This window comes from Callithrix jacchus, chromosome 18 (genome assembly GCF_049354715.1).
Source record: "Callithrix jacchus isolate 240 chromosome 18, calJac240_pri, whole genome shotgun sequence".
In the NCBI taxonomy this organism is placed as follows: domain Eukaryota; kingdom Metazoa; phylum Chordata; class Mammalia; order Primates; family Cebidae; genus Callithrix; species Callithrix jacchus.
Genome location: NC_133519.1, coordinates 49,557,165 through 49,582,056, shown reverse-complemented (window position 1 = coordinate 49,582,056; position 24,892 = coordinate 49,557,165). Strand labels below are relative to the sequence as shown.

The 24,892-nt window shown below is 34.4% G+C and overlaps 1 protein-coding gene and 1 long non-coding RNA gene across 2 annotated transcripts in view; one reads left to right on the top strand and one right to left on the bottom strand.

The window, feature by feature from the left end:
- The window catches only part of LOC144580105 (uncharacterized), a 162,410-nt gene that overhangs the window by 10,288 nt on the left and 127,230 nt on the right, over window positions 1-24,892 (top strand). The window lies entirely within an intron of this gene.
- RGS21 (regulator of G protein signaling 21) overlaps window positions 13,487-24,892 on the bottom strand; it is a 65,030-nt gene continuing 53,624 nt past the window's right edge. Inside the window, exon 6 of the mRNA XM_035279485.3 lies at window positions 13,487-14,819. Coding sequence (XP_035135376.2) covers window positions 14,616-14,819 — 204 coding nt within the window. The 3' untranslated portion in view covers window positions 13,487-14,615. The remainder of the gene's footprint in view (window positions 14,820-24,892) is intronic.

Below are 24,892 nucleotides of genomic sequence, written 5' to 3'. Positions count from 1 at the left end.
AGGTTTGTGATTTCACTCCTGTCAATGTTAGATGGAGAATATATTCTGAAAAATATCAGTTATCGGGATCCTGTGAAAAGCGTTAGAGGGAGAACAGCATAACAGAAAACCATACTTTTACAAAGGTAGAGATATAAAGTCTATTTATCTGCAGGTTATTTGAGAGTCCAGCAACTATTTCTAAATTACAGTCAAATTTAGAACATTTTCTAAACTACAGTCAAGGAGTAATGTTTTAAGTGTGAAACAACAACAACAGAAGATTATCTGTACTGATTTGTATTATATCACAGATCTTGGGTTTTATAATGACAATTTTGCACTCATCTTTCCCCACTAATATATTTTTCTCTGGCATTTCTTTTGATGATCATAAACTTAAATAAATAGCAAAGACCAGGGCGTATATTGAAATTCAGAGAAGAATGTTAATTGGAAACGAATCCTAAATAATATGGCATAATTCTAAAGGTAGAATATGTCCTCTCTCATCTTGAGTGTATTAGGGTGAAGTATCACTGAGATTAGAGGAGTATGGGGTTGAAACCATGCTCTGGGCAAAGAAGTCCCTGTGGCTACAGGGTCCAGACCCCAAGGCCCTGGTGTGCAGCAAATAAGCTTAACTGGCTAGCTGCTCTTCTTTGGGGGATCCTGGAGGAGCCCATTAGCAGCAAGCAGTTGGTTTTCCACCAGGGTGTTCTTTCACTTTCTCCCACACTTCAACTTTGAGCTGGATGAAAGTTTAGGGGTGAATTTTCCCCCTCATGGTATGAATTTTGATGTGGAATGATCAGGTAGGTTACTCTCTCTGTCATGGAAACTTTCATTCTAATTCTATTACACATATGCAGTTCCCACTGGGAATCTCATCTGGAGATTAGCTGGAGAGTTTCATGTGTTTAGTTTGTGAAAAGGAAAAGTAGTTTTGTTAGTTGTTTCCCTATTCATGACCCCACCCTTCTAGAGAACAGAACCAGAAAAATAGGCAGGAGAGAGGCTACTTGATATATTTAAGGAACTAGTTACAGACATTTAGTCAACTTTTGATTTTTTTTTTAATGTAATGGCGCATGGAACATGAAAACATAACAAAATCGAGGTGTTCTTAAACATGTCAGCCATGTTTGTAAGCGCTTTTAGAGCGTGTGATCAGCTTCATGTCGTTCACGGAAAGCAAACAGACACTTCCAGCTTTAGTGTGTTGTGCTTTCTGGTTCCAGATTAGACATTACAGAAGTATTTAAAATATGTTTACTGCATGTGAGGTGCTGTCAAACTGCTTTGTGAAAGGAACGTTTCTTGCCCCGAAGGAGCTTATCACTTATATGTAGAAAGAAGGTCAAAGAAATAGAATATTTTTGTAAACATTCCCATATTTATAAGATTTCACATGAACATTTTATTTAACATCTGGAAGCAGAAGTTGTCTTCATTTCCAAGGCATTTCAATACTACATACACTTATCTTTCTAACAGAAAATTTTGATTTTGTTACTCTGTTGCTCGGACTCCTTCAAAGCTTGCTCCTTACCCTAGCCCACAGAATGTTAGATATTTTCTGGAAAGCTTTGTCTGAGCCTTGCCTCTCTGCCTAAGAACTTGGTGTATTCTTCCTTAAACCTTGCCCTTTCCTTTTCATAGAAAATGTGTCCTGGGCTTGTTTAATTTTCTCTCTGTTACTCAACTGTACTTTCCAAAAAGCAGATATCCTACCTACCGTATGCATTTTTGTATTCCTAGAAACTAACTCACCGTGTGTTTCATACTGAGCATTCAAAAAACATTTCTGGAGTATATGAATATTAATACCTCTAAGTGGTGGCACATCAGCAGGCCACAAAGCAAAACCAAAAAGAGAAGTTCTGTTTCTGTAAAGTGTGGACACCTACAATCTTGATTTGTCATGTGTAGCTTGTAGAGGAGACTGGTAGAATATCTAGGGATACTGTATCTCCACATTCAGATTCAGCCATAGTAATAAGGAGAGCAATGAATGCCAACAGATAAGACTAAATCATATACTTAAATGTGGAGCTGGCTGGGCATCTCTCCTTTCCTTTCCCCCATACCTTTGCTTCCAGAGGCATGGGGGAGAGAAAGCAGAGGTCGTTATGAGTTTCCCCCATATCTTTTCATACTCCATCACTCTGTCTGGTGGCTTTTTAGGATCAGTTAATGCCTAACTTTCCCTTCATATTTCATTTGAGGCTCTTCCTGTTCCAAACAAACACACTGGCACACACACCCAATCTTTCTTTCTCTCTTCGACTTCCCACTGCCTCACTTCATCCGATACACATACTGCCAGGGCCATCTGTCAGTGAACTCCTGTAATAATTTCCCTGTAACATGATCAGTGAAAGTAATATGTTATTTGGCCCATTGAAATAAGTCTCTACCTCTTATTCACTTTTCTATCCATCGCAGTTAGAAAACGACCCAACAGTTAGTTATTTCCTACATTGCTTAATGGTTGAAAGGAGCATTTAGATTGCTGAGCAAATAGATGAATGGATGGATGAATACATGTAGAGACTGGAGTAGTAACTGTCTTTTTTCCATTCATTATCTGTCAACTTGGATTATTCTTATGTTCCAGCAATAGGTTAGGTAGGCGAGAGTAAAAATTCTGCAGGAAGAAAATACTAGCAAAATAAGCAGCAAAATAAAATATCTAAGAACAGACTGCAGGTACTCATCCTCATTCTTAGATGTTATGCATCAACGTATCGATTTACTTAAAAGATTTTCGTATTTTGTGGAGATTTTTGTTAGTGTTCGATGACAGCATAAATTCTAAAAATGTGAACTACAAAAAATAAAACTAATTTTAATGCATTGTTTTGATTATAGTTTTTCTTAAAACCTCTTAGTGTAGTATATTTAGTACATGCATAAATTATATCTGTGTACTTGATAGATCAGCAAATTGATAGGCCGCTGTCTTGTGCCACTTGTAGAGGAAAATGTGTTTAATTATTTTCAAAATTTGCATGATATTAGAATTTTGTATTATCCCCACTATACACAAACTGATTCAAACAAAGAGAATTATGGCTTTGTTATGCTACTGCAAAGGGCTCTCAGGAGGACAGCAGCACAGTAAATGAAGCTGACTCTCAAGTGGGCGACCTCGCTCATCTGCAGTGTTGCATAACTGTGATATGGAACCACGCTGGTGTGATACGGCTAGAACTGTGTATGGTCAATTTAGGGTTCACAATGATGGCTTCTTGCTGGAAGACAGCAAACAGTAGATCTGGGAGCCGTAAAGTTTCAGTCGAGTCATCTCACTTGTGACACTTATTTTAAATGCAATCTGTTTAGCACAAAATATTACCAACTTTAGAAAATATACGCCTCTTTCCCAGGGCATTTCTCTTAACCATTTGTAGGCAGCTGGTTGAAGAGCTTCCGAAGAGAAAAATCCCCTCTCATACAAAATAACGTTCTTCAGTATCTTTTTATTGAGAGTATCTTCTCTGTCAAAAGATGACTATTACCTCTTCTCTATGGATTATTACCTCCTGCCCTCAAGGAATGTCTCTCTGCAAGGTTAGATGCGCCTCTGTAGTTACAATTCACACAGCAAAATGAGCATTCTTTCCATGTTTCTTGAAAGAAGACTAGTTATTTTCTACTCTCTGGATGGTTGTGAGGACATAGATAGGCTTCTCACATCCGAGGCACTGACTGCTTGGGTTTTGGTGCAATTTTTCTAGAATATTTGTATAGCAAACAGCCTCCGAAGGCATAGTATCTCTCTCCAGAGCAGAAGATAGGTATGTTTACTGCCCACTCTAAAAGATTCGAGTTCTCTAAGCTTAGCTTTTCTCTTTTGAAACACAAGCTGCAGAGTTTGCAAGTATCACTTGGCCGCCTGAGCATCCTTCTGTGGAAACGGGCTGGCAGTTGCTGATGCTGTGGCTACTATTACTAGTAATTCATCTTACTCATTGTAGTGTGTATTACTATTGCTGTGAGCGATACCATCTTTTTTCCAGTTCTAGGAGTCTGTGTCTTCTGTCAGTATTCATGAAATTGTAGAAGCCTAACTTGTTAGCTTGAAAATAGGGTGATATATCATTCACAGTAAGAACGATAAGGTAAGATATATTAAGCACTGAGATGTAGAATTGATTATGCTTTGGTTTTAACACATACTTTTAACATATGTTCACTAACTCTTTACTGGTGTCGGAGTCGTTACATGGAAGTTTAGAATACTACTAGGAAGAAATGCTTCATTGTAATATAGGATGTACATTTATGCAGTGTTACAGCAAGGGGAAATTGTATTTACTTAATGTATTGCATAGCTCTTGAAAGCCGGCACACTGCATCTTTTCGTCAAAAAGTTGGTACTTAGAATTCTAAATTTAGCATTTTAGTCTTGAGAGGAAAGTCATCTTAAATCAAAAGTTTTGCATTAAAAAATTTTCAGATACTTTCTACATAAAGTTCCTCAATTAATTTCTTATATTTCGTGTCCCTAAGAAATTATATTTTTTCTAAGCATATATGTGAAATACTCATACTTAATAAAATTTTTTTCAATTCAAATATGATTATATATTAAAAATTATATGTTTAATTTGTGCTATATTTCAAATTCATGGAATGTTAAAAATTATTACTAGGTTTGAGATTATTTTTTATAAAATTATTGTGAAGCCTAATTTGAACAATTTTAGATAACTCAAATACAATTGTATAATGTATGAATTTAATAAAATAAAAAATTAAATACCTAAATAAAGATTTAAATCTTTTATTTCATATTATAGATTTAATAATTCAGCATAATCATATTGTATTATATATTCAGAAGTTTGAATTACCCAAGAAGTGGAAATGCACTGTGATATAATAGTATTCTTCTTATGCCAATGTAATACATTTTAATGTTGATTTATAGTAGTGTCTGCTAATTATAATGTTAATAGTGAGAAATGTGTTTGAGATTAACGAGTTATATGTATTTCATAGCTTTTCTTTTTTCAACGCCCTACCTTTCTTAGATTAACCTGGATGGTTTATCAGGAACTGGCTATTTGTATTGTGTGGAAATGAAATTTTACTCAAGAATAAATAGTTTAGTAGATCTTGCTCTCAAGAATATGCTTTACTGTGTGTTGTGCTTTTTTCTCTCTTGATTCATCTCTGGTTTTTGTTTCCACTACTCTTTTCGTACTTACTTTCTTCAATTTCTTTTATCCTTTGTTCCAGGTTTCTTTGCTTTTTCCTTTTAGCTTTTTACCCTTAGACATTGACTTCTTAAGAACAGCTTCTGATTGCAACTACCCGACATAACAGTGAGAAACAATGGCAAATGGATTCCTTACTAAATATCTTTTTTGATCATAATGTAAAAGGAATAAGAAAGTGAAAGAAATTCTTTTAAAAATAGTTCATCAAAACTGTATGTTTGTGAATGTGCTTGTGTGTGCGTGAATGTGATTAAGAGAAAGGAAAGAGTAAGCTGTTTGATGTCAAACTCAAGTCCCAGCTATGCGGCTTGCTTTGGGGCATTTAGCTACTCAACTTCTTCCTCTGCTTTCTCATTTGTATAGTTAACAAATTATCCAAAATTTGGAAATAAGAGAAGGGAAGACGTCAAGTTTTTCCAGTGTCACAATAGACCATTGTGCCACAGACTCACTCAGAGACTATTTTATTGCCTTGGGCAGGGGGTTGGCAAATTTTAACCCACAGGTAAAATCCAGCCCAAAGCCCATGCTTGTTCATTCTTTGAGCTAAGAATAGATTTTGCATTTTTAAAAAGTTGTAAAAAAAAATTAAGATAAAAAACAAAGACAAATGTGTGACAGAGGCTTGAGGTAGCTCACAAATATTAAAATATTTACCATTTGAGCCTTTACAGAAAACGTTTGTCAACCCTACTCTAAAGGAATTAAGCATTGTTTGATTTAGCTATGTGCTATTGATCAGGATTCAGACTCAGTGAAGGTAGATGATAACTAGTAGATTAATAACTTACAAATGATTTTTGTCTGCTAGTGTAGACAAAAACAACCTGGCCAGGCACCGTGGATCACACCTGTAATCCTAGCACTTTGGGAAACCACAGCAGGTGAAACACCTGAGGTCAGGAGTTTGAGACCAACCTGGCCAACATGGTGAAACCCTATATCTACTAAAAGTACTAAAATTAGTTGGGTGTAGTGGCAGGTGCCTGTAGTCCCAGCTACTTGGTAGGTTAAGGTAGGATAATTGCTTGTACCCAAGAGACGGTGGTTGCAGTGAGCCGAGATCTTGCCATTGCATTCCAGCCTGGGAGACAGAGAGACTCATCTAAAAAAAAAAAAACCCAAACCCTAAAGGATATAGTGGCATACTCTTTAAGACATTAACCATTTTCATATATCACTTCGTAATAATATTTCAACATCCTTTTAATTGGCTGTAAGTTCTTGAGTCTCTCTCGTTCTCTTTTGAAAAAGCTTTACATCTTGCTGGTTCCCTCATTAAGAAAATAATCTTATTGTGCATTTATTTTATATTTGTATCTGAGTCACCTTTTCAACTTCTAGATATTTAAGCTTCAACAATAAATGGGCAATCTGCCTCTCTCCTGTTTGGCTGTCAGCTCTTTCAGGGTGTTAATGCAACATGTTCTTAGACAGTAAGTGGACTTTATCTGCTCATCTTAAAAGTCAGTCTAGATGTTCTTTTAAAAGAACTCCAATTAAGAACCTCTCTGGATTCTTCCATTCCCTCCACATTGTTTAAAGACTATTTATTTAAGACTAATTTTCAGTTCACAAAATTAACAAGACGGTACAGAGATCTCTTGCACCTACGCCCACACATGCATAGCTTCCCCATTATTGACATCCCCAGCAGAGTAGTACGTTTGTTAAAATCGATGAACCGATATCGAGACATTATCATCTAGAGTCTAGAGTTTACATTAAGATTCTCCATTTTTTAATGATCTTATTTGTGGCATAGTGAATTCTTATTGTTAGTGCTCATCTGCTCATACGGGTAGAGTTGCAGGTTTATCAACCGACAGTCACGTTTCTCTTTTTCCTCAAGCTTCTTTATGCAAATTTAAATTATTATATTGCATGATTTAATTAAATACTATAGGAGATGAAATCCGTGCAGGAGGAGATTTAATTCAATGAAGTTGAAATTGAATGCTTTGCTATGTCTTTGTTAAAGGTATAACAAAGGTGAATTGCTAAATAATTGCCATGCCATTCAGTGTGGGTGAAGCAACAGCAAAAGATTGGCGTGTTTGGCTGTGACCAGGCCTCTACTTGGAAGCACCTAATCTAGAAAACATGTGTGCTACATATTGAGCAAAGGTTTGCCTATCAAATGAAGAGTTTTTGGAAACAAAATAAGTTAGGCTATTTTGCCTCTATTTTATTGTTCAAACAATATCAAGATAGAAATATCAATACAGATAAATAAATCTGTACAAATAAAATGAAAACATGGAAGATCTGCTGAATCTTCACAGCTTCTACTGACATAAAATTTTTCATATTTATCAAAGGATATTTATTTATAGAAAGAAGCAATTTTAGGAACATCTCAAAATAAATGCTTTTAAAATAAAATTTGCTCGAGTTTTATAAATAGGTTCCAGTGATGAATGAGTACATAAATAATTGAGTAGATAATGTTGCTGATTGGGGTTAATTAGTTTAAAAGCCCATTCCCAGGGAGAGTCTTCTCTCCTTAATCAACCCAAAGATCCAGGGTGCACTTCGTGAGGCATTCGGAAGGCATGGGGGAGCAAGTGTACTTTTTGCTCTGAGTAGCTGAACTCTTCTCCTTTCCCAAGTAAAGAATGCAGGCAACTACTGTAGGATTCTGAGTGCTGACTCCATGATTGGCTGCGCTTTCGTATGCTTTTTGCATGCTCTGCCCATGCTTTCTCCTTCTCTTCTTTGAATTTTTTCACACATCAATTTACAGTTTCTTTTTGTGAAATCTCTGTTGACTCTGGTTTAACTAGTCCATGCCTTTACAATTATATATTAATATATAGTGATATGAATTACCAATATTTACATCCATGTACACTATCCTGCAATTACCATTTATGCTGTAGCTTAGTTGTATATTTTATGTGAAAATAGAATTACTTTTCTTTTGTGAAAATACTTTGAACTGTGAGCTGCTATGCAAATACTGTCTTTTCAATTCACTGTACATTTTTGAAAGCCTTCTGAAAATCTTTTTTGCCTTTCCACATTGCTTACCTAACAAGTGATGATTCAGTGAGAAATTCTTACAACTCAACTAGTCAGACAGTGGTTATTAAACACTTCCGCATGTATAGTCATAGCCTTTCAGGCTTTACTCAGGAAGGGTCCATTCACATGTGAGGGCTAATGATTGCATTTTAATTAATTGTGGAATAAAACATATTCGTGGCCTCTTTATTCAAAGTTATTCATTTAGAAAATAGATATTCTGATTTGTTTAATGCTGCTTTCATTTTATGTTTTTTCTTCCTGAGGTTTTAATTCTTTTTGAAATAGAGATATTGTGAAATACAACTTATACAGACTTAAAAATAGCCAGTTGATATATGTCATTAACATTTTCAAAAACAGAAATTTAAACAGAAACAGAGTTCATTAAGTAGATATATGTGTATATTCTTATATGTATATATATGTAACCTTAGATTTTTCAACAAAGTTGTAAATTTACTTTAAGCTACTATATAATGATACTATTTAATTTCCACTGGCTTCTACCACTTAATACAAAAACTTCTGGGAAAATGGTTTTCTTAAATTTATTTATTATACTTCAAGTTCTGGGGTACCTGTGCAGATGTTCAGGTTTGTTACATAGGTGCTTTGCTGCATCCATTCCCCTGTCATCTACATTAGGTATTTCTCCTAATGTTATCCCTCCCCAGTCCCCCACCCGCTAGTATCCCTCCCCTCGCTCCCAACTCCCTAACAAACCCCAGTGTGTGATGTTCTCCTCCCTGTGTTCATGTGTACTCATTGTTGAACACCCACTTATTAGTGAGAACATGCAGAGTATTTTTTGTTTCCTGTTCTTGAGTCGGTTTGCTGAGAATGGTTTCCAGCTTCATCCATGTCCCTTCAAAGGACATGAACTCATCCTTTTTTATGGCTGCATAGTATTCCATGGTGTATCTGTGCCACACCACTCTATCATTGATGGGTATTTGGGTTGGTTCCAAGACTTTGCTATTGTGAACAGTGCCACAATGAACATACATGTGCATGTGTCTTTATAATAGAATGATTTATAATCCTTTGGGTGTATACCTAGTAATGGGATTGTTGGGTCAAATAGTATTTCTATTTCTAGATCCTTGAGGAATTGCCACAATGGTTAAACTAGTTTACACTCCTGCCAACAGTGTAAAAGCGTTCCTATTTCCAGCATGTGTTTCCTGATTTTTTAATGATCACCATTCTAACTGGTGCCCTTTATGCTAAAAACTCTCAATAAAATAGGTACCGTTGGAATGCATCTCAATATAATAAGAGCTATTTATGACAAGCCTATAGCCAATATAATACTGAATGGGTAAAAACTGGAAACATTTGCTTGTCTATAAAGGATTTTATTTCTCCTTTGCTTATGAAGCCTAGTTTGGGTGGATATGAGACCCCACCGTCAATAGTAGACAGATCAATGAGACAGAAAATTAACAAGGATATTCAGGACTTGAACTCAGCTCTGGACCAAATGGAACTAATAGACATCTACAGAACTCTCCACCCCAAATCCACAGAATATTCGTTCTTCTCAGCATCACATGGCACTTACTCTAAAATTGACTATATAATTGAAAGTAAAACACTCCTCAGCAAACGCGAAAGAACGGAAATCGTAACAAACTTGTCTGTCAGACCACAGTGCAATCAAATTAGAACTCAGGAGTAAGGAAAATGGCTTTATCTAGTTTAAAATACAGTTACAACTCATGGTTTGAAATTTTCAATCCGTAACCTTCTAGTGTTAGGGATTATTTACTCTTTTAAAAGACTGCTTCTAGGTTAAAAACAAACAAATCTGCAATAGAATCAAGAGAATTGTTGGACAGCAAACAATACTTTAAAAGCAAATTTTTAGCAGGTCAGTCCTAACTCCAACAGTTTAAATCGCCCTTACAGTGTTCTTGGTCATTTATATTGGATTATGCTATGTTCTCATAAAAGATTCATATTCAGATATTAAACATTACTTTGAGGAATTAATAAATTTATTTTTTTCTACCAAATAATAGGCATTTTCTTTATCTTTTCCTCATAATATGTAAGAAAAAACTGTTATAATTTTGAATTTATGATGATATTTTTGGAGTAAATGTGACATATATGGACAGTGCAATAAAAACAACAACTTTAGGGTATCATGAACAAAATAGTTATTTCCTTAAACCTAAAACTGATGCTATAAATATATTTTAATTAAAATCTGTAAGAAGTAAATGCAAGTATATTTAATATATCCAAATTTAAAAAATTTAATTTTTCTCCTATTTATTTAAAAGCCTATTTATATGTTATCTCTAAGCCACCATCATTCACAACATTAATGATCTAAATATTGCAATTCATTTTCCTAAATGCACAAAAGAAATAAAAGTATTAAAACAAAGAATTCAAACCATATTCATACGGAACTAATTGCTTCAAAATTATTATTTGTGAAAACAGAAATAATTGAAAATTTTTTTATGTGAGACTTCCTGGGATAATTAAACAATCATCACCCAAGAAAACAATGTACATTGAATAAAGCAATTTTTGTTTTGTAGAGATATTCATAGCTGACTTTATTCTAGATATAACACAAATCATAAATACTCAGTGGCTACTGAATAACCTGATTAAACTTCGTTGAATACACACACACACACACACACACACACATATATATATATATATATTTTCCCCCCCAGATCCCTAGCCCTGCTTTTGCTTCTTAACCAAAAGAAAAAGAAAGGCTGATGTCGTTTCTTTAAAAAAAAAAAAAAAAAAAGCCTTTTAAAGAAAATGTTGTTTTTCCATCTTCTGTTATACTTAGAAACACACTACTATATGTTCATTTATTATTAGAATAATTATGCATAAACATTATATACCTAAGCACACTCTATAAGTAGTATTTATACAGAACATATAAAAATTTCTCCAAAATGGCATAGCTGAGGTAAATACGTTATCACTTAATATTCATTCCTGTTCGTTCCCCATTAAAATGCAATGGCAAATCTGACAAAACAATAAGAGGAAGCTAGCCTTTGTGACTCTTTATTCATGTAATAATTGATTACTGCTGTGACAACATCCCACCTTTTTCACAGTTATGAAATGAGTTCACTTTAAATTAATTGGCATCACCATGAAATAAATTACCTGGCTGTGTGGTTGGGAAGCAAATCCGGCCCACGTTTGATATAATTGGGGTGAAACTGTTATATAGGGATTGTGTGAGTGAAAGCTAAAGACAGAATTTTTACATTGAAAAATAAATGTGTAGAGACTAGTGATAATGACCAAATTGTCTATTTTTGTTTTTAAGGAGAATTTTTTGGAATAAATCTCTTAAGTTTTCTAATAATTGTTGTTATTTATTTATGTTAGGCATAGTCTACATGATTGGGAATGATGACTAATTATTCCAGGAAAGAAATCTAGACCATTTTCCAAAATTATGGCCCAGAATGCTATTGTGGTATAAAAGGCCAGGTTGATACTAAGCTTCGTTAGAAAGGATATTGGAAAAGAAACTGAAAACACTTTTTTTCTCTGCTTTGATTATATCAATATATATTTTCATCAACAATATCCTGAGTACCCATAGTTGCTGTACCACACAGAATTTTTAAAACTGTAAGAAAAGTAATTAAAGCAATGCAGGTTGGGTAGAATAAATTCTACATATAGACATACTGAAGAAAAATCCAAAAAACAAAAGCAAATTTGGGAAGGAAAAGTTGGAGACTAGATTATGTTTGTAATGCCCTAAAGATTTTAGATTTTTACAACATAGTATTAGGAAAAAAAATCTGTTGATTATATCCTGGGGCAGAAATAGATTCTTTTGTAGGCAAATATAAGAAACTGTATATAAACTTAAAAGAATCACTATTGATGAAACTATTAATACTTGAAATACAAATAAATTCAAAAGGATTTTAGATGAATTCATGGATTGTAGCTCTATAATTTATTGTTAAAAATATAAGATTCTCTTAGAAATATATCATTTTACTTCTTTAGGTCTGACAAGTGGAGGGCAAGCGGAAATTACATTAAAACACATTCTGTAGGGCCTATCTGAAACTGGAAAATACTGTGCTTCAAAAACTTTTATAATTTGAAGTTCACTTCAATTTAAATATCTTTTAATTGTATTCATGTTTCACTGCTTAGGTTAGTTTTTAAATGTTAGCACCTGGTTTCTTAAAGTTGATGGAAAAATTTTTAGGAAATGACATTAAACAATCATTGAATATTTAAATACATTTTCAGGAATGTTAATGTTGTTATTCATTTCTTTCAGATTAATTTTTTTTACTTAAAATTTTATCCATAAAATTACTCCTCAGTGATAACTTGTGAAATAAAATAACATATGGTGTGAAAGAGACCACCTGTGTGAGATGTACACCTGATATTTTATTAAAAATTCTCACTTCTAAGTATTCAAAAACCTGCAATTGTTTTCTTTTCTTTTATTAAATTAGAATACCTAGAATTGCCACCTCGGGTGAGGAGTGAGCTGAGGAGGAAGGTATTGTTATTGAAGGTCTTTGGTTGGGATTCTATTAGAGGTTATTTACCATCCAGTTTCAACAAACCATTTGACACCTGCTGTTTATTTTTAGGTACTATCAAGCATCTACTGTTTCTAAGTAGTGAAAGTTTGATTTGTGGCTTCTTTCACATCATTAGAGAAAACCTGAGAGACAACCATTAAACACAACGTCTTGCTCTCTGGGAACAAGAAAGAAGTTGTAAACTGACTGCAAAGAGAAAATTCAAATACCTGATGAAAGGGATCATGTCTGGGTATTGGAGGATTAGTTGGAATTTAGATTTCAGACCTCAGCACAGTTCTAAATTGGAGAGGGGACCACGCTGTTCTATCAGAACAGGGAGCCCCTGTGGGAAAAGCACAGCTCTGACCAGCCTGGTCACTTACCAGCCTTGTGATCTTAGGAAATAACTGAGATTTTTTTCTTTTCACATCTAAAAGTGGGAATGTGATTTTAATTTCTAACGTTCCTTTTATCCTCAGAAGTCTATTTCTTCTCTGAGAATGATTTTAAAGTTTCCCATTTAAATAGAGAGTAAATAAGGTTGGAATCTCTAGAATAAATGTTAAAACGTATAGCTATTTTCCACTAAGTGCACGTTTAGGCACACTGAATACTTCACAACCAATTTCTATTTATGCCTTCTTTTCAAGAATTTGCAAATGTACAGGGAATATTCCATTTGCATATGTTTAAATGTTTATTTTTCATGACGAAGGGGAGACAAAATTTTGTCTATCAAATGAGTAGTTTGTGAAAACATAAAATAAGTCATGCTATTTTCCTATATTTTTAATGTTCAAACAATCTAAAAATACAAATATTGATAAAGATAAATAAATCTGTGCAAAGGAAGTGGAAACATGGGAGATCTGTTGAATCTTTACAGCTTCTCATATTGAAATGAAATTATTCCTATTTGTCACAGGATATTTATATATAGAATGAAACAATTTTAGAAACATCTAAAAATATATGCATTTTAAAAACTGGGTTTTATAAACAAGCGTCAGTGCTGAAAGAGTGAGTAGATACTTCCCCACGATCGAGTAGATAAGTTTGCAAATTTTTAAATTTTATGACTTGCTATATACTTCATCATAAAAGGATTTATCCATGCTGCTTAGTCTTCCTCTTTCTTTTATATCTCTATTAATGTAAGAAAATCAATATTCCCCACCCTTGAGGCCCTTTTCTTACATAACTCATCACATTTCATGTATGATGCCATTGAATTGAACCAAGTGATATATTTTGAAAAACTTTGGTCCATGGTGCATTCAGTCATATACATTCCTGTGATTTAAAAAAAAATAGTTTGAGAGATATAGCAGTTTCCATAGCCAACACATTATTAGAAATAGTTGGAAATAAATGATTGAAAAAAACAGTTAAATATATTAAATGAAGGCTTGTATTTTGGTTCAGAATTTCTCTTTTTACAAAGGTGAGATTTTTGAATAAAGCAATGGTATTTAAAATCGCGTATATGATGCTCAAAAGTCTTCTATTCTGCCATGTGAAGATACTATAATTCCTTACATTTATAGTGTAAGAAGAATATTCAGTTTCAAGTATCTCTATAAACTTTTTTGCACTCCCCCAATAGGACATTAAGTAGCTGGTAAAGCAAATACATTCTAAAGAAATGAGTTAGAAATTCAGGCTTGATGTATAAAACATTATTTATGTTTGGGTACAAAAATATTTTCTAAATCCTAAAAACAAAAGACATGCATTGCGCCTGTATGTTTAAAATATCGTAGCCTGGAATGAAGTACAGTGATTAATTAGTTAACGCTTACCTTCCTCACAAAAAAGGGAGCCATTTTTTATTATTTGCAACCTGTTGGCGATTTATCAGTTTTCTATAAATCTCTGACTTTAGGAATCGAGGGAAAGAATCCTTGGCCATGAGACTGTAGATTAATTTCTGAGCCTCATCAAAGCATTTGAGCGTTGGTTCAGCAATATTCTTTGAGATGAGGTCTCTGGTGCTGAAGTCAATGTTGATCTGTGGGAAATCACTGAATTAGTTTAATCAAAGAATGAGCGGTTTATGTACCCATGTTATTTAACATTAGTTCTAAGCACAAAGCTAAGCTGATGCAAAACAGTAGAAAGCTCATGTAATCATTTTCTAGAATGCAAAATCCATGCTTGGTTCAATTATTTTTCCTTGCTCGAGAAGGGTAGCACTGACAGGGAACAGTGATAAAACCTTATTTTGAGATTTATTTAAAAAAAAAAAAAAGGCAAAGTGAAAAAGCAAGCAAGGTGTTTTACAACTTTACATTCTTTTTCCACCTTCCTTTACTTACCAAATACTTTGAAGTGAACACATAAAATGCGATTTTAGTAGGCAGAACTATTCCTGGAATGTATTAGGTTGGAAAACACCAACTCATTCCCAGTCTCCATGTTTTCCTTTGCTCCTCACTACACTGCTTTTCCTTCTGATTTGTGTTTCTGTCTGTTTGATAAAGGATCAAATAACATGCCCTCTTCACTGACTCCCATCTGTCCCACAGAATATGTATCTATATATAATGTCCCTGTTTCCTTGGCGTTACCACTCATAGGCGTTTCCAGCGACGTCTGATGGAGATCTATTATATGGAAACACATCATTCACCTGCAAATACGTAAAATGCTCCAAACCTGCTTACGGAGATACTAGGCACACACATGTTCCAGGATATATTCTGAGAAGCAGAAAACTTTATATCAAAGTTATCTAGCTTAAACTGAAAATAGTCATGAAGTTTCGAAGATTTTTTTTTTCTTTGAGACGGAGTTTCGCCCTTGATGCCCGGGCTGGAGTGCAATGGCGCAGTCTCGGCTCACCGCAACCTCTGCTTCCCGGGTTCAAGCGATTCTCCTTCCTCAGCCTCCCGAGTAGCTGAGATTACAGGCACGCGCCACCACGCCTGGCTATTTTCTGTATTATTACACTAACATATATCTATGTAAATATATATACACACACATATATACGTTTTGAACATCCTGTACTATGCCTGGCACACTGTAAGGATTCAATAAATATATGTATTAGCAAGTGAAAAAATGGTTCTATATTTTCTTAAAAATGTTTAAATTTTAGAACTCTTCAATTTCAACATAATAATGCTAATTAATATTATTATTGAACTATATTAACCTTGTACTTCTGACTTATTCTCATCATGCCTGTGTTTCCTGCTAAGGAACTACCGGCATCAGCAATTGACAGCTAAGTGATGAGCAGATATATTGTTCTCAGGCGATAACCAGTGGTCTTAAAAAGCTGTGTCTTGTAAACTCAGCTTAATATCAGTGGCAAAACGTCATACCCACATGTTTGTGTAAATGTAATTATATTTCTTCAAGTTGTTCGAGCTAGAAACATAGGAATTGTTTGACACCTCTTTTTTCTCTGATCACTTATCTTGTGTGTTTGTGTGTGTGTATATGCACATATGCATGTAAATTCTTTTATTTTCTAATTTCACAATGGTCTTGTTCATTCTCCTCTTATTTCTCCAGCTTAGGGTTTTGTAAGCAACATTTTCCCTAAGCTAGGTAATTTACCATTTATCTGATACCTCTTTTTGCAGTATCTTTCCCTTCTGAACATAGTGAATAGTATTACTAAATCAGTTTTACCAAAATGTAACTTTTATCATATAAAAATTCAGCTGAAAACTCTATTTTCTATAACGTAAAACTTAAACATCTTACTGTGGCATTTGAGATTCTTCACACCCGGATTTTAATATGTTATTTTGAAATTAACTTCTATTTTTTCCTATTGATATGCATAAGCTGGACTACTTTCTGTTCCCCAAGTGAATATTTTACCTAAAATTTTGTTTTACCATCTAAAATTCCTCTTTCCTCACAATTGTATCCTGCACAGATTTTCTTCTTCCTTTATTATTTAGCTTAAGTTGAATGTCCTCTGAGAAGCCTTCCTTGGTCACAGAAAGTAAGTCACTATAATTTCCTTTTTATTATATTCAATTTTGGTTCAAAAACATCCAGAAAACTGGCTATGCGTGGTGGCTCACACCTGTAGTCCCAGCGCTTTGTGAGGCTGAGGTGGTGAATCACCTGAGGTCAGGAGTTTGAGACCAGCTTTCTCCTATATGGTGAATCCCGTCTCTACCAAAATTACAAAAATTAGATGGGTGTGGCGGCGGGCGCCGGCAATCCCAGCTACTTGGGAGGCTGAAGCAGGAGAATTGCTTGAACTCAGGAGCTGGAGATTGCAGTGAGCTGAGATCATGCCAGTGCACTCCAGCCTGGGTGACACAGCAAGAATCAGTCAAAAAAAAAAAAAAAAAAAGAAAATTGCTGGAAAACTGATTTCTTAAGCAGATTTGAATACAAAAGCTTCTGAAAATGTTAAGTGTTCAATATGATTATCAGAGAAAGATTTGTCACTACAGATGGACTCAACAGTTCATGACCTGGAATTCAGTGGTCTTTTGTTTACTATCTTTTCTCTATTTCTTTTACTAATGTTTTTATTCTCCATAAGTCTTTCAAAAATGTAAACAGAGCAGATATATATTCCCGAAGTTCTGCCCAAGTCTTTTCTTTCTAGAATTTCCTTAGTGACTCTGTCTTCTCCATGGCAAAGTGTTTTGAGTAAAAACATGAACTCTAAAATGATCATAAGGATACTTCGAGATGATTATTTTAACTGTAAATATGTTGTTTTAATTAAATACTAGTACTGATGTGCTGTGTCTTCATATGGCTACTTCATGCTAATATCGCACACCCTTATAAGATGGATATTATTATCCTCTTTGTGGGGGATAAAGTCTAACACGTTTTTGAAAAGCTAGCTATTTTATTTTTAGTAATTTCTCAGCTTATTCATTTGGTGTGTTTGTGGAGTAGGTGCTTAGGAGCTGTGCTAGGGTTTGAAGATACAAGATGATTAAGGTAAAGAGTCAATCGAGAAGACAGATTTGGAAAAAGCAACCCCAAGGAAAACATTTACTTCCTGAAGGAAATGAAATTATAAGCTCATTTTTCAGGGAGTATCATGACTAGGAAATATCAAAGAGGAGACGCGCACTTGGAATGGTAAACTAGAAGAAGCCCTGTGGGTTTTGAAGAGAAGAATCGCAAAAGGCATAAAGGCGCCAAATCACGTAGGACATTGTAGGTCTTGGTAAGGACTTTTTTTACTTATTGTGAGGCCAATGAGGAGAATTTTAAAAATAAGGGACTAATGTAACCACATGTTTGAAAAAGCATCGCTGGCTCCCATGTGGTGCGATAGCTGGCTGTGGATGAAGGAAAGAAAAATTAGGATACCATTCCAGAAGATCAGGAGGACAGTCGGTGGTGAATTAGGTTTGCTGATGTCACAGAGGGTAAAGGGAAGTGCATAGATATCAAAGCTATTCCGAAAGTAGGAGGGATGGGACTGGGGATTGCATAGTTATGAGCTAGGGCAAGGGAGAGCATCTTTTTAAGAAGGGCTGGATTTTAGAAATAGTCTAAAGGAAGAGATGACAGAAAATACTGATGGATTGATACAGGGTATATGATAAGCAGAAGAGCCAAGGGATGACTACCAATTGTTTAGCCAGAATAGAGAAGAAACGAGTTGTCATTAACAGAGATGGAGGGGGCGTGGGTTGAAGAAATCTTTGAGCAGGAAATCAGGACTCAGATTTAAATTTGTTAAGTTTGAGATTCCCTTTATAGCCGTAGAACTGGAAGAGATCATCAGGAGAGTGAGTGGAAGCAGGAAATACATAAGGAGTGTCTCTTCTCCTTATAATACATATGGGATTATGAGTAGAAACAGGAAAAGAAATGGTGAGAGATTAATCAGTATGGGGGAAAGAAAGCCACTCCTAGAAGCCAATTTAAGATATTTCCATTAAGAGGGAGTAATAGATTTTGTTAAATGGCCCTAGAATTCAATTCTGTTGATGTATGAAATTATGCTATCAAGAGTGCCTTATCTTTTCCTCTCAACTAACTTGAAATTTTTTGTGAGTTTTATATATATATATATAATATTATATGTTATACATATATTCTATATTATATATAACTGAAATATTAAAAGAGGAGACTTGCACATGGAATGGTAAACTGGGAAAAAATATATATATAAACATATATGTATGTTTATTTACATAAACATATATATACATTTATTTACATATTCTGTATATTATATATATATTCCTTTAATAAAGTGGCTCCTTTGGACACGTCTGTGAACTGCACTCCCAACTTTGCACTCCTCTCAAATGTGATTTTTGGCTGGATTCTACTGGAAGATACTTGGATACACTTCTCTCTCTAAAAGTGAGATAGATGAAATACTGAGTTTGGAGTGTACTGAAGGTGGGACTCCATCAGGAGGTGACCCTCTAGAAACTCAGAACCTCCAGCTGTGTGTTGAAGGTACTCCTGAGCTGGTTGGAAGCTACAGAGACACTTAAGACTTTCCTGAGCCTCTCAAACTATGAACTGCAGAGCATGTGCTGAACCTTCTATCAGTTAATTAGATAAACAGTGCCATACGTATTTTATCTACTGATATACATAATAGCTACTTGTATTTTGTTTGTATGGATACCCTTTGGTTTCAGCGACTTTCGATAGTATGTTTGTGAAACTATATTTTATTTGCTTATTTTTCAAAAGGTCATAATTATCTTAGATATCTGCCTCCACTACACTGCCAGGCTTAGAAAACAAGACACAGGAGTGTGGTTCTTAGAAAATGACAGCTGAGATGTCATCACAACCGTTTAGAGGCTTTTAAATCCCATCAGTTTGGAAAAGGTCTTGACAGAGCTGACACTGACAGCAATGCGTTGCATTGAAACGGCTGCTTCCTGAATGATGTTGGAGGTAGCTGTGTGAAGACAATTTTATTATAAAGACCCAGGGTATTTTAATATGCGTGTGATTTTCGTTAACTGAAAGTGACGCACACCAGATTTATTTTCTCTACACTAGCAGTCTTAAATTCTTTCGGCTTTCAGCAAATTATTTCAGCGGAAAGAACACATTTTAAAGTGGACCTGTTGGCTCTCTTGTGACCCTAAACAGTGCTTTATGTATTTTTACATAATTTGAATGAAAAGTTTTCGACTGTGCTCTCACATTCAAATTAGATAGCCTTTCCTCATTTAGAATGTATAGCGTAGCAGGAGACTGTCATTATGCAAAGAGTGTGTGCACGCATAAGAAAAACGCATTACAGACATGGAGCGGGCAGCATGTAGACCTCATTCACAACAGAGCTTAAAAATTACTCTTCAAACTAAGGCCATCTATAATCATGTTTTTGGTTGCATAATTCTTTTAATCACCACTAACACCTCAAGTATTACTTCATTTTGGCATCATTAAAAGCAAATGAATATCCTAAAGTATATTCTCAAAGGTGGCTATTAAAGTTGAATATAATATAGTTTGTAACATCTAGAAGGAATTCATCCCTGCACAAGACTGGATCCTTTTGTCATCATCAGCTTTGGAGGCAGAAACAAATGATACAAGTTGGGAGGTAGGATTAACACCTTAAATTGGGGGAAAAAAATGAGAGAAATATAATTCAAAACCATCTTGATTAATTAGACAAGTAGTCAAAGCAAAGACAGAACTGAATAGAAACCAGATGCTTCTCCGATTTCTGTGGTGATAAAGGAGATGGCACATATTAAATCATAACATGTACAGATTGCTAAAAATAGCTGTACAAAAGCTACAGCTACGCTGGAGCAGCTGAAAGGGAATCAGATTGACCCGTTTCCTTCATCAGCGCCAACATGCTAATCTAAGGTCAATTTAAGTGGCACAGAGACACGGAAGTTTAAATAACACCTGAGCCATTGGTTTTTGAGTTGGAATACAGAAATTATTTTTTGAAGCACAGACTGATTCTGTGGGTTATTAGAAGAAATACTTCTGACACTTTTTTCTTCTAATGTCATATTTGAATCTGGGCTTCACAGTCTAAGAAGTTACACAAATTAGAATATGAGAAGAGAAATAAAACTTTTGATAGAAAGGAAGATATATTGTATGCGACTAGATAATTTTATGCTTCTGCCTTTAGCATAAACATCAAGTATCCCAGGCTGTGTCATAAACACTTAAAATGAGTGGTAGACCTAGGGGAAGAAATTTGAAACCTAAAGTGTGGGCTGAAGACCTCCTTCTCCATGGGTCGTAATGACTGCAGCGCTTTTATCTCTAAGGCTCAGCTTATTTTTCACCTTAAAATATGAATGAATGTAATACTTCCCTAAGAGGGGGAACGTGATGACCAAATGGGATAAGCCATTTAAAGCTCTGTGCAGATATTATTTATAGTTTCTTTAGTGCTCCTTTTCCCTTTCTCTCTCCCTCCGTCTTTCTGTGTCTCCCTTTCTTCTTTTGAAGGAGAGCTCTATAAGATGGAGTGAATACACATGCCGAAATCCGTGGGATCCAGAACGTGCAGCTGCCTCAATTTAAACTTGAACACGTACTGTACTTGGCTTCTTTCACTGCTGGACCAGTGTTCTGGGCCCTGGCTAGTCCTCTGCTTGGCTCTTCTTCCTCTCCTATTTTTCCCTCTTCTCATCCTGTCTTGTTTTCCTCTATAGTCAAATTTCTGGTCAAAACTTACCACTTACTTGTTTGAAATAAATTTGCTGATCCTCTAGGCTTGGATTTTCCTGTGGCTTTCTACCACCTTACATCGTATTTCCTTCTTAGGACACTCATGGAAGTTCATTGTAATGATTATTTTTATCTGGCATCTTCCTACTAGAATATGGGGGAGGACCTACTTAGGGACCATGACTGTCTTTTTCCTAGTTGCACCAGCATAATGCTTAGTAGATAGCAGACATTCAAGTATTGATAAATGAACAAAACCTTAGAAAATTAACAAGTAATCAAACACATTGTATCCAAAGATGATTCTGTAGTTGGGGGAGCACTTTTGTCTATCAGTAGTCACTCTAGGAGACAAATAAGCTACTCAAAATAACATCCACATATGGAGGAAGTGGCATTTAAAATGCACAGAAAAATACGAATATAAAATGGAGTATACAAATTGGCATTACGGTAATAGCATAAAATGCTTCTAGATGCCTATTTTCAAGGACTTTTTTCTGCCAATAACTGGTATGTCTATGTCTTCCCTTAAGACTCATTTAAAACTATTCTTAATAATAAGGGCCTTATCTCAATATGCTGCTGTCTCACTGTTATTCAATCATCATATCCTTCCAGGTATCATAAAAATAATTTCCTCTTTGTTTTGCACTTAATGATTTCCTGCTTTGCCATTTTCTCTAGTTCTGTACCTGTTATTTTTTAACCCAACTATATTGATGGTCTTTAAAACCAGACTAAAGGTAGAATTTCTACTTATTTCATTTTCTTATATTTCCTTATCAAGAGCTGCCTAGCACGGCAACACATTGTGTTGTACTTATGTGTTTATTATCTGTTTTCCTGCCTAGGCCGAGCTTCCCTTCCATGGAGGGATTTTATCTTAGGATGTGAGAAGGCACAGAAGAAAAAACATTTACTGATGTGAAAGATAATGTGACTCGATAAGCAGCACTGTGCTGTATCAAAGATACAAGGAAGAAGCCAAACACAAATATTGAAAGTGTTCTGCACAGACCCCTGAAGGTGTTTTCTCCTTTGTGACTATAATTTCGTCTTTGTTTTATGAGGTATAGTGTCCTCACATACATTTGGTAGACGCATTCAAGAATTAAACATTTTATACTTTGTTTAAACTTAAGAAACTACCAATGTGTTTTTTAATGGATTGTCGATGGTGCAAAATTGAAAACATAATTTTTAAACATTCTACCATTTGATTCTATTTTCTAATTTACTAGAATGACAACATTAAAATTTATCTTTAATGACATATTGTCATCCTCTATGACTTTTCAATATAGAGGGATGATGACATAAATATATATATTTAAAATATGTTAATCTCTTAGCTGAATATAAAAATATTAACATTTTTTCAAAAATTATTTTCTCAAAGTTAAGTAATATTTTATTGAAAATGCAATAATTTGAAATTAGTGATCCGAGTTGAAGAAAAAATAAGTACAAATTTAAGAATTTTCTTTGCCACTCCCACAAGTATGTATAAATTAGAGACACTTTAAAAATATTTACTGCTTCCCTAATAATTTTTTTTAACTTTCAAGTCACTTACTCAAAATACCTGGGTCATAATTGTTTTTTCTGCTATATTTTCTCCTGAAGCAATCTAGGTACAATTTATTAATAAGCAACTCTTTTAATTTGGACCTGGCAATTTGTAAACCCATTTTTATAATATGTGTTCACATTTACACTTCTTTCAAGTCTTAACATTGCTCGTGTACATATGCTTTTAGAAATAAGCTGAGTTGTTTCAATAGTTAGTTTCAATAGCACTTATCATGCCTTGTTCAAAGAAAGAAAGGAATTAACATTCCTTAAAAACTGTTCTGCATGATGTAAACCCTATATACACGATCTCATGTATCATTCTCATTTTTCCTATGTAAATGTATTATTATGCTTTTTCAGATGAGGAAACTGAGGCAGAAACATAAATAGCTTATGAAAAAATTACTCAAGTGAGGGATCAGGATTCAAACCCAGCTCTAGATATTTCCAAACTTTAGTCTTTCTGCTGTATCATAGTAACACCTATTAATTTGGGATCCAGAGAGAAGGCAGCACTTTAAAGGAGAGGACATAAAATCCAGCTGAAATTATCATCTCTCATGGAGACCTGAGAGTTCAATATGTAGTCTTTGCCTATTAGGTAGGAAACTGATTCCCATCAGTAATGTCAATGTATAGTCAGGGATCATTTAGTAAGTCTTACATAGTTTAATTGAAATTATCCAATTGCATCAGTAAAGAATTATTAAGTTATGTTAGCAGTGACATAAATGAAATACAGATATAAGACATTGAAAAGAAAGTAAACGGGGTATAATAGGCATATGGTGTAGGTAACGTGACCTTGTTATTGTTCTTTATCAAGGAAATTGGTTATAATTTAGATTCTTTATAAGATTCAGTTATACAACTACCATGGAATATAGAATATAGAAAAATGGAGAATATTTTCATATAAATATCCTTCCTAATTTAATTTCCTACTAGTAAAAATCCTATCTTCCAACCATCTCAAATATGTCACCTAGTCTTGTCAAGTCTGCCTACTCAATAAATCTAGAATACTTCCCATCATTTCTTTATCTCCACTGCTGCCTACCTATCCAACCGCATCCGCAACTCCTCTACTCACGTTAGCAACGTCGAAATGCCTGCAATTTCAGGAAAACGCTAGGGAGCTTTATCTATTGGTGCTCTCAGTGCTGAAATAGTGTTTCTTCATTTGTTCTTTTCTTAAAATATGACTCATTTTTCATGTGTGAATCCTACTGCAAATCTAACCTTAACTGTCCAGGTAGATGAAATCACTCTTTCCTACCATACTAATAATTAACTTTAAATGAAGTTTTATTATATCACCTATTATATATTTGATTAGTTTTATTACTTGTGAGTCTCTTCTTTAACTCTGTAACTTCACTGTGGGAATAGATCCTCAAAAAATCAGTTTAACGAATAAATATATTAATAGTGTCACTATAGTTAACATATAACTGATAAACTATAGATAAATGCCTTAAAGATTGCAATTGGTATAATATATAACAAGCAAACTCCCTTTAGTAATTTGAATAGAAAATAATTCATAGTAAATAATAGAAAACAGGCTAAGTATTTTAAATATATGTGTGTATGTATATATATGTGTATATATGTATGTGTATATATATATACACATATATACAAACATAGGCCATCTATATAAATACATATGTATAAACATAGGCCATATATGTATATATATCTATACTTGCATGTCTTCGATTAATTTGGTATTATCTAATAGTAGCATTTTCAGAGACACTTCTAAGAAAGACTATAATTTGTTACCTGAAAAGCAGCCATAAATTTAATTATGTTTTATTTTATCAAAATTAATTAGATGGACAATCTATAAAAAGCTGTGAG